A 17,265-nucleotide genomic window follows, 5' to 3' on the forward strand; every position below is an offset into this window, starting at 1 on the left:
GGAGACAGATCACAGATGTGTTCCACTTTGTAATGCACGGAGACCTATTCTGATCTTGGAAATACTGAGCTGCAGGACATGGCCAGAGACTGTCTGAGTCTGCCCTCTATTCACACTCGACATCAATATGTATTGCTCTCTTACACTAAAAATTCAAAAGGAGAATTGCAGTAAAACTACAGACATGATCAAAAGCAGCAGCACAGATCACTTTACTTCCAAACTTAAGTATTAACTGTAACAGAACTCTTGGTCAGTAATGAAATAAAAGAATGCCATAATAATTTTGACGGTGGAAATCATATCTGTTATATTCAACAGAGAATTAGCTGCCTCTTTCAGAAGCTCTTAAAACTCCTCAACTAGACAAGTATTTAAATCACTTACATAGTATTTAATTTAGCTCCTCTTCCTACTAATCTCATTTGATGGAACTCTCTAGTCATTGGGTAGGCACTAGATTCTCAACGTTTGTGGGATTCAAAGGGTACGATGTCAGGAAAATGAAAGTGAACTATTATTACATTCATCAGTGCTGATAAATGAAATTAGAATACACTAGAATATTGTTAGTCTATTTATTACTTGTAATCTAGGGGGAAAAAAACCTTTTGGAGATAGTGTGACGGATACTGACAATATATACGAATGTCATTTACAAATACAGAATATCAATTGGTAGATCGGTTTTTGGCCCAGCAAAGCAATTAAATCTGTTCTGTTGCTGAAGCCACATTCGCTTTAACTCAAAGATAAGCTTGAAAAAACCAAGTGTGTTTTAACGAACTACAAAGCTGTATTCTAAGCAATGTGTGGTCTACGTATGGCTGACAATTAGCATAAAATGAACATCCTTATAAAGAAAGTGAGCCGTCTGTGCACCTCATTAATGAAGTCCCCGATGTCCCCAGGGTGCGGGGCTGCAGATCGGACTGGGTACTGGGGCTCGGCATGGATGGGTCTCTCGTCCAGTCGTCGGATTCCTACAGGCTTAATGGCATCAGGTTCCACAGTATCAGGCTGCTGCAGCTGGCTCAAGTCGTAATCCTGCAAAAGACAAAATCAAAAACCCATGGTAGATGGGCATAAAGATGGAAAATTACAACCTTTGTTTTTAAACACATACCCAGAATGCATAGAAATGAGTGAAATTTAACATAATGGAAAAGTTGCCACCATGAGTTTTTCATGTTATGATTAAATATTTCTTTCACACAGCTCTTTCTTCTGTGCTTTTCATTTCTGCAGTCTGTGCTCCATCTGCTTTCCTATGCTTCTCATCAGTTTCCAATGGAAAACAGCAGTGAGACGAGGCTCCACTATAAAACGAGGAAAAACTGTCTAGAAGATAGAGTTGTACCATAGAAGCAAAGGTACGAACTTAAGGTGGGTGGGGCTCGGGGCTCAGGGCATCCTAACTTACAGCACCTTAGCATGTTAGGTATCTCAAGTTGAAGGAATTCAAAAGCCCAACAGCAAGAGTTGCAAGGTCACTCTAACTCCCCTCATCTTGCCCTTCTTCCTTGAAACAGGTCATAAAACTCCCATGTGAATGGTCCCCTTCCTGTACCAGGAGGAGGGAAGGCATTCTTATCATCAGAGACAGAGAATTTGGGGCTAAGGAATGTGTACAAACAAACCTTGTTAAACTAACCTTAATCTCCCTAGTTACTTCTTCACCATTTACTAGCCCTAGCCCAAACCCTCGGTCTCCTCAATCCTTAGAAATTTATTGTTTCTTTGTCTCAAAGTATAAAAGGTTCCCACTCTGGACACTTCTTTGGGTCTTCACGCTTTGGGAAGCTCCCATGTACATGTAACAGTTTAACAGGATGTGTATGCTTTTCTCCTGTTAATCTTTGTTAGTATAATTTTCAGAACAAATCGGGGATGGGGATGAAGACTTTTTCCTCTCCTACAATATCTTTAATATTAATTGGGCAAATACTTGGTAGTTTTCAAACCCCTAAATTCTGATGATATAAAATTCTCCAATTTAATGTTGACATTTACAGAGATGGCAGACTTTCTGGGGATCTTCACAGTTTAGGCTTCATCTTTTGGTTGAAAACCAGCTTAGAACCATTTGTAGTATCTCTATAGTGGTTTTGATTTATTCGACACTTGGACACTTACCAGGTACCAGCATTGTTGTAGATACTTGACATATGCTTGCTCATTTAATCCTCTGATCAGTACTATTTGATGTTAAGTTTTATTATCCCCATTTAAGAGTTGAGATATTGAGTCTCAAACAACCCAAGTAACTAGTCCATGGTCCCAGATCTACTAAGACTCAGAGACAGGTTCTGACTCCAAGCACATTAGACTTACTTCAAAGTGTAGCTCTTTGACAGTCTTGTAGGACAGTGAGTCAAGTCCAAGCTACAAGGCCAGAGTTAAATAGTGACAAACTAGACAGATAAGTGTGGAGGGCAGGAACGTGAGGAATGATGAAAATAACAAAGGAGACCAAGGGAAGGAAGGTCACTGGCATTCATGTCTGCTATGTGAGTGCCCAGGCACTCACTATACCAGCCTCTTGAGAATGTGTTCTCACAGATACTTTCTAACAAACCTGTGGAGCATGTTTCATTATCATCTTTTTAGGTGGAGAAACAGATTCAGAGAGCTTGAGTAACTCACCCAGGGTCACACATCTAGTCTGGCGATTAGGATGGGAATCAAAACCAGGCGTGTTCGACTTCACACTGTCAATCCACAGAGTAACTGTCTGCTCCTTGAGGCAGTTCCATTCTGACCACCCTCTCCTAAAAATCTCCTTACCGAGAGATTCAGCTACCCTAACCGCTAAAAGCCCCTCCTCTCAGGAGTCTGCAGGGGGCTGCGGGGGGTGAAGCAGGTACACACGGCAAGACAAGCCACCGTGGGATGTAAACTTGGTAAACTGAAAAGTATAAAATGCTCGGAGGAGAAAACTCGCGTTAGATTTGAACCCTGAGCAGTCCATGCACTAGGGAGAAAGGACCTTTCTGGGATTACAAACAGCATGAGCAAAGGCATGGGGATGCTGTTTTCTCTTGTCAGGATAGAATACCTCAGATTATCTATACAAAACTTCAGTGAAAACATCTCGATTATGCACAAATGTGCTCCACTTTAAATTTTATAGAATTTATGAGTGATTTATAGACTATCTTGAGGATGTACAATGATAAAACAGATGCAAAGGCCTTTGAAATGCTAAAATGTCATACAAAATAAAAACAGGGATTTATTTAGAGACTTCTGAATGCTTACACACCAAGAAGCATGTTTTTCTGCATGACGTTTAACTGCAGAACTACCAAGCATAAGAGAGTGACAATTCTCGAAGCTTTATATAGAAAGGGAAAAACAGGGGCACTTGGGTGGCTCAACTGGTTAAGCCACTGATTTTGGCTCAGGTCATGATCTCACGGCTCATGAGATTGAGGCCTGTGTCAAGCCCTGCCGTCAGCACAGAACTTACTTGGGATTCTCTTTCTCTCTCTCTCTCTCTCTGCCCTTCCCCCACTTGCACACGCTCTTTCTCAAGATAAATAAATAAACTTAAAAAAAAAATAGATTGTAAGCATAATGATCACAGTGAAATATTTTTACACTGAGGGTGTAAAATACTTTATGAGAAGTATGAATTACATGAAATTAAGTAATTGAATCTTATGGGTAAGGACTGTCTTCTACCTGGTGACAAACTCCTTGGTACTCCTCAGTATTTTATAGGACAGTTTTGTACAAGAATATGGAGGAATTTCCTTGGCATAATTGGAGACAAAACGGACATGTTGGCTTTGCTCATGCTACTTCCTTCCTGGAAAGAACCTGTGCTCCCTGATTTCTTTCTTTCTTTTTTTTTTTTTTTAACGTTTATTTATTTTTGAGACAGAGAGAGACACAGCATGAACGGGGGAGGGTCAGAGAGAGAGGGAGACACAGAATCCGAAACAGGCTCCAGGCTCTGAGCGGTCAGCACAGAGCCCGACGTGGGGCTTGAACTCACGGACTGCAGATCATGACCTGAGCCGAACGAAGTCAGACGCTTAACCGACTAAGCCACCCAGGTGCCCCGTGTGCTCCCTGATTTCTTATACAGCTTCCACTATACCCAAATGTTACAAAGATGAATGCATTTTGACAGGCCAGCAGTGTTGTAAAAATTTTTCTAATAAATTGCCAACATTTAGACATAGGGATAGTTCACCTGAAAATGGAACCATCTGGCAAAACAGAGGTTAAATTCTGATGTCATTTGTTAAAGCTGACTGCAGCTGTCTCCTCTGGACAAGGACAGCATCTCTGCCTGGACTGCTTCCTTTATTAGGGATACATATAACAGCATATTGATTGACAAGTTTTTATCTTTCTTTTGATAGCTTTTTTCTACCATCTTAAGAACCAGAGAGCAGGAACGGTCTTAAAAGGTCTGTGGTCCTGTTTGGTCCTTCTCACCATCAAAATGGCAAACCCATAGGAAATGCTCATTAAAAAAATGTGTTGAATGGGGCGCCTGGGTGGCTCAGTCGGTTAAGCGGCCGACTTCAGCTCAGGTCATGATCTCATGGTCTGTGAGTTCCAGCCCCGAGTCGGGCTCTGTGCTGACAGCTCAGAGCCTGGAGCCTGTTTCAGATTCTGTGTCTCCCTCTCTCTGACCCTCCCCTGTTCATGCTCTGTCTCTCTCTGTCTCAAAAATAAATAAACGTTAAAAAAAAATGTGTTGAATAAGGTCTCAGTGATGATATTCATGCCAGATGTTCAAAGGAGCAACTGATTCAAGAAACGTGCCTTGGATCACATCACACTCCATGGCAGTAATTCACAATGGGGAGGGAGGGAAAGACCCCCATCCCATCAATGAGATTCACTGCCCTGATGAGTCCTCTGTAATGATGGAAACGTGTCATGTTCCTCAGCTATGCTGCTTTCGAAAAAAGGCAGGAAACCACTGATTTACAGGAAGCTAGAAACTGGGTTAAAACGTGTGGCTTAACGTTTCTCTGAGATGGCTTCCCCTGTCTATTACAAATATGGGATATATAAAAAAATATGATAATAGTAGGAAGTAGGCAGAAGTGTCTTCAGGTCACAGGGACGGGTTTTTCTGTCCACATCCATCTGTGTTATATGGCAGAGGTCCTGATCTGAGCGTCCAATTTTAAGCCTTTTGATAAGGGGTCACTCTATGCAAACCTCCTAAATTACACATCTTTACAATCCCATAATACTTTACTTAAACACACAAATTACAACATGTAGGATGAGAATTATAAAGAGAATTACAGAGACTGAAAACATGCTCAAGGTCATTGGGTTCATGGTCTTACTTCTGAAGATTATAAAGAAACAATCCCAGGAAGAAATCTTTATTTGGTTCCTAAAGCTCTCTAGAGAAAAAGCAGACCCGAAAATTCTCTTACAATTGTCAACCTTTATTTGCAATGTTAACTTCCTAAAGAAATTTAATTTTCAAATGAAAGCCAAGGAAAATCTTGTTTTAACTAATATTTGGAACACGTGTTATTTGGCAACAACCATTTGTGGTAGGCATGGAATTAACGGTTTTTAGAATATTAACATCGCATGCAACAAAAATATTTTTTTTCCTCATCTATGATTTAAAATGTTATAAGGGTGATATAATTGTGGGAGAGTTAGTAAAAAGCTAGCTAGCAGCTAGCACCCTGCTTTTGGCTTTTCTTGTTAAAATTCCACTGACTTGCAACGATTTATAATTGGTTCAGTAAAGACACCACGAATCCACCCAAAGGCATTTGGTTATGTTTAAATAAATTAAAATTCTGTCTCGGTATAGATAGAAATTCTGGTACCTAGGTAAAATTTCAAAAAGCTAAAAAAAAAAAATCTAGAAAGCTACATTGCTGGAAAAAAATCTGTAGACTCGTGTAATTAAATCTGTTTTAGAGAGTGATGAAAATATTCATTTACTGTTTTGCAAGTATTTAAGGAGAACCTACTGGGTGCCAGATGCCATTTTCAGCTCTGACTATGTATGAAAGAAGGAAACCAGCCTTCCTCTGGTGCCCCTCACTGTCAGGAATGACATGAGATGCTTTCTCAGTGGAACCTCATATACTCCAATCACAAATCCTTCCAAGTGGGTATTGTTCCGTCCCACTGATCACCACAGGTCAGAGAGGTTAATCATTTGCCCAAGGTCACGGATGTTAAGCAGTGTGGAAGGATAAAAACAGAGACCCACCAGAGCAAGCAAGATTAAAACAAAAAAGCTGCATCTTGTTGCCAAGGGGCCAGTGAAGAAATGTACAGAATAGTTTGCTGAGGGGTAAAACATGAGGGGTTTTATGTGCTAGACGAGCTCAGGGTGGTTCTGCTAACTAGGCGCTGGGATCTAGCACTCTGGTCTGTGCACAGTTGGTTAAAACGTGCCTCACCAACTTTTAGTCAGAACTAGGATTCTTCATTTCCGTCCAACAGATGGGCCTGTGTAGGAGCCGGGGAGCCGGAAGGGAGGCACTGAAAGTTCCTGGTCCTGTATCAGTCTCTGCTGGGGACCACGTTGGAGGACCACAACAGCCAGCTTCCCTATCTCCCAGGCAAGGGCTGGTACAAGTGGGAAGCTTCCCTTTTATAGCAGCAAAGGCAAGTAACTTAAAAAATTCCCATATAGATAAGGTAAACATTTTTAATGTTTCAAGACTGGGTGACTGCTAGAAATAAAACTACTAACATGAAAGTAAGTGGACAAAATTCTGAAGGAAAAAAAAAAAAGTTATCTGGAAAAAGCTGACTGTGGCACAGGCAAGGAACTTGAGACAGACCCAAAAAGGAATGGAAGGTGGAAGAGAAGAACTTTATTATCTCACCCTATAGCTCCTGGCATTAAAATAATTGAATAAAATAGTGATAAGGTGTCAACACATTACCATACAACTGCTGACAAGTAAGTCAAATACCCTTGCAAGCTTTATGTAAATTACATTAAGACCTGATTTTCTTCCCCTGCGAGATACAGTTATGATGGTGACTATCTACGCAGGTGAAACGAGGCGGAAAACTAAGTAGAGTCTGGGGATTATTAAAGCCCCCCTCCCTAAAACAAAAGACTTGCTAAAAGCTTTTCTGATTGGAATCATGAACCCAATAGAGATAAAATAACTTGGGGACAGATGAAGGACCTCTATTCTCTGCTTTCATATGCATTGTAATCTCACCAGAAAGCCAGTTTCCACTTCCCACAAGGGATGTAGCCGAGTCCCCATTAAGAGGGAAACGAATGCATCCACGGTTTCTACCTCCATCGTTTACTGTTCATGCTGCCTGCCCTGTCACAGCTTCTTTCAAAACTGTTGTCTTCAGAATTTTGAATGAGCCGGTTTCACTCTTTGGCGCAAAATTATGGTTCTGTTGCAGACACTGGCATTGTGGAAATTTTATCACAACTCACTTCCAATTGTAAAATGAGGGAGTATCCTTTTGGAAAAAGGTTGCAAATATAGTTCCACTGGATTTGATTCAACAAATACATTCTGGAGAGTCTGTTGGGTCACAGATGCAGTTATTCATAGAGCTTTTGTCTACTGTCTTTTAAAAGAATCCATTCAAAAATGATGACACTTAATAGAATACCTATATAAACAATTATATAAATATGGAAGGTGAAAGTGTAAGCTTCTGGAGGAAGTGAGCATGTGACCATGCAGGGCCTGTAGGATTGAGCAGAGTAATCAGGCTTCAGAAAGATGTTTCTCCTCACATCTGAAATTCGTTTTTTATACTAATGTTTGTCATTGCCCACCCTTTCCACACAATGCAGGTACAGCCCTATAGATGAAAGCACTTAAAAAAAATTTTTTTAAATGTTTATTTATTTTTGAGAGGGGGGAGAGGCAGAGAAAGAGGGAGACAAAGAATCTGAAGCAGGCTACAGGCTCTGCGCTGTCTGTACGGAGCCCTATAAGGGGCCTGAACTCATGAACCACGAGATCATGACTTGAGCCAAAGTCGGACGCTTAACCGACTGAGCCACCCAGGCGCCCCAGATGAATGCACTTCTTAACCTGTTCAAGGACATCTGTCTGGGAGACACAGACAGTACTTTCTAAATGTATCTTCAGGCCATATTCCGACCCCAAGCTCCAACTTCTTACGAAAAATACAAATGTCACCATTCAGACAAAATCAAAGTCATTCTGTGTTAGCCTGACCTAGTATTCTATCTTAGAGGAAACCTAAAAATAGGTAATAAAGAAATAACAATATTTGGTCGGGAATATGGCAACAGAGCATCAAAAATCCTTCACTGCTTTAAGTCACATTGTTTTGGAACTTCCTAGAGACATAATCATTAAGACAATGTACATATAAAGGGAACATAGTATGGTGACTGAAAAACATAGATTCTGAAATCAAAATGCCTTGATTCAAATCCTGAATTCACCATATCTAACTGTGTGACCTTAGGCAGGTTTCATAAATTTCCTATGCTGACCTTCAGAGTATTCAAACTTTGGACAAAACACTAATGAGGGCTCCCTATTTCCTACCCACTAAAGGGGTTGGCAACACTTCTTTTGTAAGGGCCAGAGAATAAAAATTTAGGATTTGGGGGCTGTATAATCTCTGTTATACTGTTTCCACCATGCTGCTGCTACAGTGTAAAAGTAGCCACAGATAACGCATAAACAATGGACACAGTGCATGGTTTGGGTTCTAATACAACTTTATTTATAAAAACAAGAAGTCAGTGGATTTGGCCAGCTGGCACAACTTTGGCAAATACCATTTAGTATCTTAGCGTTGTTTCCCTGGCATAGCATGAACACATAGTTGGCATTCAATATCTTTATCACTGTTATTACTGGGATACTGATAATTTTCTATTCCAATAAAATTAAATGTATTAAATTTATGATCAGTCAGGAAGAATGAATATTAAAGTGAATTACATAAATATTTTGTTCATTCCCACAAAGTGACAGGAATAGCAAATAAAAAGCTCATGTGTAAATCACGTGCACATTAAAAATACTTAATGCCCAGTCAGGAATGAATGGGCCTGACCAGTTCAGAATATGCTGCCTGTAGCCTACCAACACATGTCACCTGTCGGTGTTTTGAAGATAGCTTGCACGAAGGGAATGACAATGTACTCATCCAAGCCCTGGTGAAAGTTTCCTCTTAGGAAATCAATATCAGTCTTTGAATAACTAACTTATACTAGTATTTGCAGGTGGGTCTAAATGGATGAATAACTTGGGAACATAACACAGTGTGCTTTAGCCAACAATAAAAATGTTGAAAGTGGCCTCCACTGTTACGTCCAGATTCAGCCATCTGTCAGTTTGCTTATACAGCAGAAAGATTTTGTAAAACAGTTATTTCAAAGAATCAAATACACCAGCGTTAAATTATATAATGTCATTCTCTGCCTGAGTCGGAGGGTCTGGCTTGGTTGCTCTTACTGGGGCGCGTTCCTGAGATTGGCAGGAAGTCCATGGAGACCACTGGTTCAAGCAAAGATCCCTTGACTCAGAGAAGTGGCTCCTTTGGTCTCAAGGGGCTTTCTCACACCTGTACTCCAACCTGCTATTTAGGCAGCCAGCCTGGATTTAAAATTTTAGCTCCTGTCACACAGCTTATATACATGGATTTTTTTTTTTTTTTGTAGTAACTTGGCTGCTCAGAATTCTCTGGATTCTACCTTTCTTAATGCTAAAATGTGCTCAATGCTGCAAGCCATGCTTAATCAATTAATTGAGTCTTACTCTCTGTCTTTTCTAAAGCCAGATTACCAGTAGTCTTCTGATAGGCTGTGGCTAAGCACCCAACCTCACTGGTCCTACCAGTAACACCTGCCTGCTACAAATCAGCACCACTAAATACAACATCTATCACATGGCCACCAGCAAATCCATTAGGAGTTTGGTCTCTCAAGCCATGTGGACCTGGGTTTGAACAGGTCTGCTATGTAGAACTGCTGGGAAGACTGTAAGAGAAATGCAAACAAACTAAGGGCACAGCACAGAGCCTGACACAAAAGTCTGCATATGTAATGAGTGCTAGCATCTATGAATGTTATCATCCTTTCCTGAAGACATCAGATTTCAAATAACGAAAGTGAAGTCGTCATCAGTGTACCGCTTCAATTAACTGTGTAGATAGACTTGTAACTAAGCGGTTCAGGGGTCCCTGGGTGGCTCAGTCAGTCAAGTGTCTGACTTCGGCTCAGGTCATGATCTCATGGTTCGTGGGTTCAAGCCCCACATCGGGCTCTGTGCTGACAGGTCAGAGCCTGGAGTCTGCTTCGGATTCTGGGTCTTCTCTCTCTGCCCCTCCTCCGCTCAAACTATGTCTGTTTCTCTCTTTCCCCCCAAAATAAAGAAGCATTAAAAAAATTAAAAAAAAAAAGAAAAAACCTAAGAGGTTCAGGAAGAAGGCCCAATGCACATACATTCTGTGAGCACATGTCAGGTGTGAAATGTCCTAGGTACAGGAAAAACAATGAATAGGACAAATCTCTGCCCTCACAGAGCTTAGGATCGGGGGCAGGACTAGACGCAAAAGTTCAAAACAAAGTAGACATGGGATGCTGCAGGTCACAGAGCAGAGACACTTGATGGAGCTTGGGATTCCAAGGGAAGATGTTTTGAGATGAGTCTTGGTGGCTAAAGAGAGTTGGGCAGGTGAAGACCACAGACTAATGCCATGGAAGTGTGAAGTCACATGTCATAGGTATAGAGGTACAGGTAGTTCAATCCTACTGCAGTTTAACATGCAATATGAGGAGAAACTAAGTCAGCAACCCTCAGAGTCCCCATTCCTCAAAGCCAAGTCCTGGGTCACAGGAACTGTGGGATCTTACCTCACCTCAGGCACCTGAGCTCCACTGAAAGTGGTGTCAAAGAGATTCTGAGGATCTCAGTTACAGAAATACTGACATTAATTTCCAGAAATCACATAAGAAATCAATTTCATTAAAAAAAAAGCTGATGGTAACTCATACAGCAATTACATCTGGATCTTTTGGGTTTTGAAATCCTGGGCCACTAAAAAGAGCTCCTATCAGGACTAGGAGCATGAAATTGCATGCGATCCCTTACCCTGAAGTTGCACGTGATCCCTTACACATGCAAGTGCTGGTCCCTGATCAAGAAGATGTTAGTATCTCCCTGGGATATACGAGGAGCATTCACCAGGTAAGGTAAAGTTGCCCTCCCTGGTTTTTAAGAGCCTTACCTACAGTGTCTCATTTTCATGAGCTGCTGCACCTCTTGTGTGTCCCCTGTGTCCAGGGACCCACTTCCTTCCAACGTATCTGGATGGGTCACAAAACAATGCACGTGGGCTAGCAATCTAGTGTGGGTGGGTCCTATGAGAAAACTGTTCTCAGTCTCAGGAAAGATTCTGTATGCTCAAATACCTAACAGGGTGGGGCAGAGACTCCCAGCTGGTCACAGAACCCATTACTTCTACTTACTAGGCACACAGCCAACAGACACTTCCTAGGGAATGGGGAGTGGAAGTGATGTGTGCCAGGCATAGCCCATAAAAGTCTCCACAAATCATCCTCCCTGCCCTTTGGTCATTCAGGGATTGCAGGTATGACTGGGTGACCCTGAAAGCAACATGTGGAGAGTCGGAGAGTCTCTGATCCTCTGGGTCCCTTATGACTGTGTGGAGTGGGATGGACCTTCCCTCCCTACCCCCAACTCCTATGACCTAACCCCAATTACCACTAAGTGAGAAATACATTTCACCAGGCTTAGATCACTGAAATTTTAGTTTGTTATAGCAGCTAGCCTATTTTAACTAATTCATCTGGTTAAATATATTTGTGGCCAATCCACTTTCTTTTCCTTAAAAAAAAAATAGTATAACAGAAAATTGTCGCATGGTTTCAGAACACTATGGTACCTCCTCCTTGTAGAAATCTGCTTTTTGTTAATCCAAAGCCTAATAATTGTTATGTAATTTAATCAGAGTCAACAAAAATAGATTTCTATAAAGGATTGGCTTATAACATAAATCAATAAAGCTGGTCTGGAATGAGAATGAGAAAAGAAAAACAATGATAGAACATGCTTGCCCTGCTTAAAGAGAGAATCTTCTACTTGGTTTCCAGTAACTGTTGTCAAGGCAGAATGCAAGTCATGTTTCTAGATCTTTCAATTTTTTCAAGAGGATTGTGAGATCCAAAATTTATGTGATTAAAAAAAAATTTATACCCTGCAAGCTGAATAAAACACAGCTATGGACATCTTATGAACACATGCCCGTCCCTCCCCACACACAGTCTATGAAGTGTGACTTTTTTGTATGTTTATTTATTTATTTTGAGATAGAGAGAGAGCACGTGCATGCGAGTGGGAGAGGGGTAGAGAGAGACAGAGGAAGAGAGACAATCCCAAGCGGATTCACCACTGTCAGTGCAGAGCTTGATGTGGGGCTCAAACTCACAAACCGTGAGATCATGACCTGAGCTGAAACCAACAGTTGGACACTTAACTGACTGAGCCACTCTGACACTCCTGAAGTGTGATTCTTTTTTTTTTTTTTTTTTAATTTTTTTTTTTTTCAACGTTTATTTATTTTTGGGACAGAGAGAGACAGAGCATGAACAGGCGAGGGGCAGAGAGAGAGGGAGACACAGAATTGGAAACAGGCTCCAGGCTCTGAGCCATCAGCCCAGAGCCCGACGCGGGGCTCGAACTCACGGACCGCGAGATCGTGACCTGGCTGAAGTCGGACGCTTAACCGACTGCGCCACCCAGGCGCCCCTTGAAGTGTGATTCTTAAATGACACAGAATCCAGCTTTCAGAAACGTCCCTCAAATCATCAGGGCTCATCAGGTACTTTCTCTGAGAGCTCAGAACCATCTCTGATGCAAAAGAAAAACTCTAGTTTTAGAGCAATATGCTAAAATTTAAGAAACCAAATTTGGGAATTCAGAAGAAGGCCTGGGATGTGAAAAAGCTCCTGAGCTCAAGAGGTTCTGGGTCTTGTGTGAAGAAAGTGAGAGACAAAATTCTAGCCGACTGGAGTGTTAACACTCAGCAGCAGTGGTGTGGGAAGACGGACCAGGTATGCAGGGGATGGTAAGGGCCAAGAGTCCAAGAGTGACCACGAGAAAACCAATGTGGAACCTTTAGGTGGCCACTCTCACTTTCTGTAATGACCATCTCTGACCAGTGTCAGCTTTAATCTCAGCTGAGTTTGCAAGCCCTGCTCCCCTAATGCTGCCCTTGAGTCAGCAGCCATGGTCCAAAGGATCCCTGTGACCACTCACTGTCACCTGTGAAACCTCCCAACATGGACAGTGGCATCCTCTCTCACAGATCCAGAGTCCCCATAGGAGTCCCTCGGCCCCAAACTCGGAATGGGAAAATTTTCAAGTGAAATTTTAAGGGCAGAGGAAGCTGCTGGATGTCCCAGAGTCCACTTCTTCTGATAAATTCAAATGGCATTTAGGAAGGCATTGTTTTAATTGCCTGGCTGAGCCTGAGCTTTGCCAAGGATGGAACAGGATCCGGTAAACAAACCACTTTCTTTGGACTCCGATTGGACAGGCATTTAATCCCCACTTCACTACTTCCCAACAGTGTGTCCCAACTCTACTGTGCTGTGGGAGGGTCAAACGAAATAATATATATAAAGCAGTAAGTATAGCGCCTAACTCATAGGGTACCCCGAACAGTAACTTTTGCTATTATTATGGAGAATGAAACTGTATAATGGTAAGTGATTTAGGTCGAGGTTGTTTAAAGCGAGCACGAGTGAGTGTTGTAAACATAACACACACTCCACAAATGTTTGTTTAATATAGAAGCAATTGTAATTAAGTCTAAGCTTTAAAGAGCAGAAAGCTAACAGTTTCCGTTTCCTATCCTGCGGCTAAAGGGATGGTTCCATGAAAAGTGAGCCACTGGCTATATTGTACATTCACCCAGATTTTATTAGTGATGCTAATATGGACGGAACTCATTGAAAAGAACATCAAAAGCTACACAGTAACTGCAACCAGCTCCATTGGCCAAAAAGTGCACCAATGAACATTTACTAATGAGGGTAATTAAACATGGCTTGATAACCACCAAAAGCCCTGCTGATTATGGCAGTGAGGCAGATAAAGAAGGAACCTCACCCTCTAAAAAGAGAGCAGACATATACTAAAAGCATCTGTCTGTCCAACAGCCAACAGATGCTCCTGTTCAGAGGGCATTTAACACTCGCTTCCAATATGGGACCAACCTAGGGTCCTGATAACCTGAACCAGAGCAGAGGATCTACAAGCACTGGTCAAAGTCTATCACACACAAGACAAAAGGCACAGATGAGTTGTTGTCGTTTTTCTTAGGCTTCTTAGCTATTTTGTTAAAGAAATTAGCAACCTGTATCTTGGCACAGAGCTTAGACAGCTAGAGATGCTAATCAGCAGCCAGGAAGGTCAGGGCTACCCTTGTAAAGGACTGCTTTGCGTTGTTTTCTTTCTAATCAGTTAGCTCTTTAAGAAGGATATTTTTCTCTTGGCAGGAAAAATAGGAATCTTGGCCAAGCCAGCCTGAGGCTAGGTCTTCAGGATCCCCAGCACGTGTCACCACACTGGTTACCTGGCATTTACCAACTGCCTCAACTAACCTCTGAGACCTGCCCATCCTTTGAAAACGCTGGTAATTTTTTGGAATTGCCCAGCTGAGACATTGAGAAGACCACTGCCTGAATAGGACAAGCCACGTCTGCCTGGTGTGGCACGGTCTCCATCCACATCTTGAGGCAGCACCACATCCTCCATAAAATACTACCTACGTGTAATAAAAATCGACTAAAACTCCTCGAGAATGCAACATGGCAGTAATCCCATGTCTGAGGCTTACTCTTGTAAAGAGATAATATCTGCCCCCCAAAACTAATAAAAAGGTATGAATCATATTCTGTTGCTAAAAAGGCTTAATGCACAGTACAAAGAAATAAGTCATGGGAATAAAAGGCACAGCATATGGAATACAATCAATGGTATTGTAAAAGTGTCCTCTGGTGACAGGTGGTAGCTACACTGGCCGTGAGCATAACATAACGTACAGACTCGATGAATCACGAGGTTATACACCTGAAACTAGTGGAACGTTGTGTCTCGACTAAGAAAAAGAAGAAATACACTTTCTAACAGTGGGTCACATGTGAATTACGGAAAATAGAAACAGAATGTATTTCACAAAACTGAACTTCTCCGGAACTGAGCATACTTTTAAGATTTAAAGCAACAACAGGGTGGCTGGGTGGCTCAGTTGGTTAAGCGTCCAACTTCGGCTCCGATCACGGTCTTGTGGTTCATGAGTTTGAGCCCCACATTGGTCTCTCCGCTGTTAGCACATAGCTTGCTTCAGATCATCTGTCTCCCTCTCTCTCTGCCCCTCTCCTGCTCAAGCTCTCTCTCTCTCTCTCTCTCTCTCTCTCTCTCTCAAAAATAAAGAAAAACATTAAAGCAATAACATCTTATTTAGAAAATGGAAAAGTGTTTGGATTAAATTCACTTAGAAAGTAAGAGTATTGGGGGGTGCCTGGATGGCTCAGTTGGTTGAGTGTCTGACCTTGGCTCAGGTCATGATCTCACAAGTTTGTGATTTCAAGCCCCACCTCGGGCTCTTTGCACACACTACGGAGCCTGCTTCAGATCCTCTGTCTCCCTCCCCCACTCTCTCTCTCTCAAAAATAAATAAACATTCAAAAAAAAAAAGGAAGGCAAAACAAGTAAGAGTACTAGGGCATCCGGGTGGCTCAGTCAGTTAAGCGCCCAACTCTTGGTTTTGGCTCAGGTCATGATCTCATGGTTTGTGAGTTTAAGCCCCACCTTGGGCTCTGTGCTGATGGTGTGGAACCTGCTTGGGATTCTCTCCCTCCCTCTCTCTCTCTCTCTCTCTCTCTCTCTCTCTCTCTCTCCCTCTGCCTCTCCCTTGCTCACATACACTCTCTCTCAGAATAAATAAATAAACTTAATTTTTTTTTAAGTAAAGGAAATAAGAGTATTAAACAAAGGGTTTGTTTTCCTTATGGAAAAAGAAGGTAAATGATAAATTCCACCAAGAATGCTGATGCAAATCTTGATGAATCCAGTTAGAGGATCTGTACAAAAAGACATGAAGACACTACTAAGTGACAGCAACGAAAACAGGTGGTAGTGGCCCAAGAACAGGCAGATGGCACAAGTAGAATAGTACGGGGTCAGGCAGCCAACCCACAGACCCACACGTGTAGAATGACCTGCTTTCTGACAAGTGGGCCCTACAGTGCAGTGGAGAGGGCTATCTTTGCAGTAAACAGCACTGCATATCAAGAAAGAAAACAAAAAAGAGCTCTGATAAGTATCTTATACCAAATGAATAATCCATTAGAGATAGATCACAGACAGTATGACTGGTAAAACAATAAAGCTTCAAGAGGACAACATGAAGTTGCTGTGTTTTGTTTTATGTTATTTATTTACTTTTCGTTTCAGAAGGAGAACTCATTACCTCGGTAGGAAAAGTTTTCTTAAACTAAAGGACATAAATGTACTAACCATAATGGAATAACATTGATACACTGGACTTCATTAAAATTAAAAACTTTTGTACATCATAAGACACCATTAAGAGAATAAAAAAGCAAGTTACAGAATGGGAAAAGCTATTGACAAAACATCTATCTGATGAAGAAATGATATCCATAATATATAAGGACCTCCTACAGATCAATAAGACAGAGGCAGACAACATAATAGAAAAGGGGACACAGAAGCCAAACAGAGACCTCATAAAGAGATCAAAATGGTAAGTCAGTCAGTGGGAACATCCTGATTAGATCATACAGAGACACATGCCATCTTAGTGGCTGAAATTTAAAGACTGAAAAAAGCCAAGTGCTGGTGAGGACATAGGGCAATGGAACCATCATGCACCAGCATGGCAAGGGGAGGGGCCAACCAGTACTGTCCCTTTGGAAAAGTGGCAAGATTGTGCTAAAGCCGCACACAGACACATTCTAGGATACAGAAATTCCAATCCCTGAGGACATACCAATAGAAATGCACACACACACACACACACACGTGCGCGCAAAGAATATTCATAGCAGTTTTATTCGTAACAATTCAATTGTATGAACTCAGTCCAAGTATAGTAGAATGGATGAATAAAATGTGGTTAATTCCTACAAAAGAATACTTTTCAGCAATGATAAAAATGAACTACTTCTGTATATAGCATGGATGAATCTCACAGATAGAAGTCTGAGTGAAGGAAGCCAGAAAC

At 41.6% G+C, this 17,265-nt stretch overlaps 1 protein-coding gene across 2 annotated transcripts in view; it reads right to left on the bottom strand.

The window, feature by feature from the left end:
• CDH2 (cadherin 2) overlaps positions 1–17,265 on the bottom strand; it is a 216,672-nt gene that overhangs the window by 11,559 nt on the left and 187,848 nt on the right. For both annotated transcript variants that reach the window (XM_043558519.1, XM_043558520.1), the window contains exon 15: positions 883–1,047. In XM_043558519.1, coding sequence (XP_043414454.1) covers positions 883–1,047 — 165 coding nt within the window. The remainder of the gene's footprint in view (positions 1–882; positions 1,048–17,265) is intronic.

The sequence above is a fragment of the Prionailurus bengalensis genome, chromosome D3 (assembly GCF_016509475.1).
Source record: "Prionailurus bengalensis isolate Pbe53 chromosome D3, Fcat_Pben_1.1_paternal_pri, whole genome shotgun sequence".
In the NCBI taxonomy this organism is placed as follows: domain Eukaryota; kingdom Metazoa; phylum Chordata; class Mammalia; order Carnivora; family Felidae; genus Prionailurus; species Prionailurus bengalensis.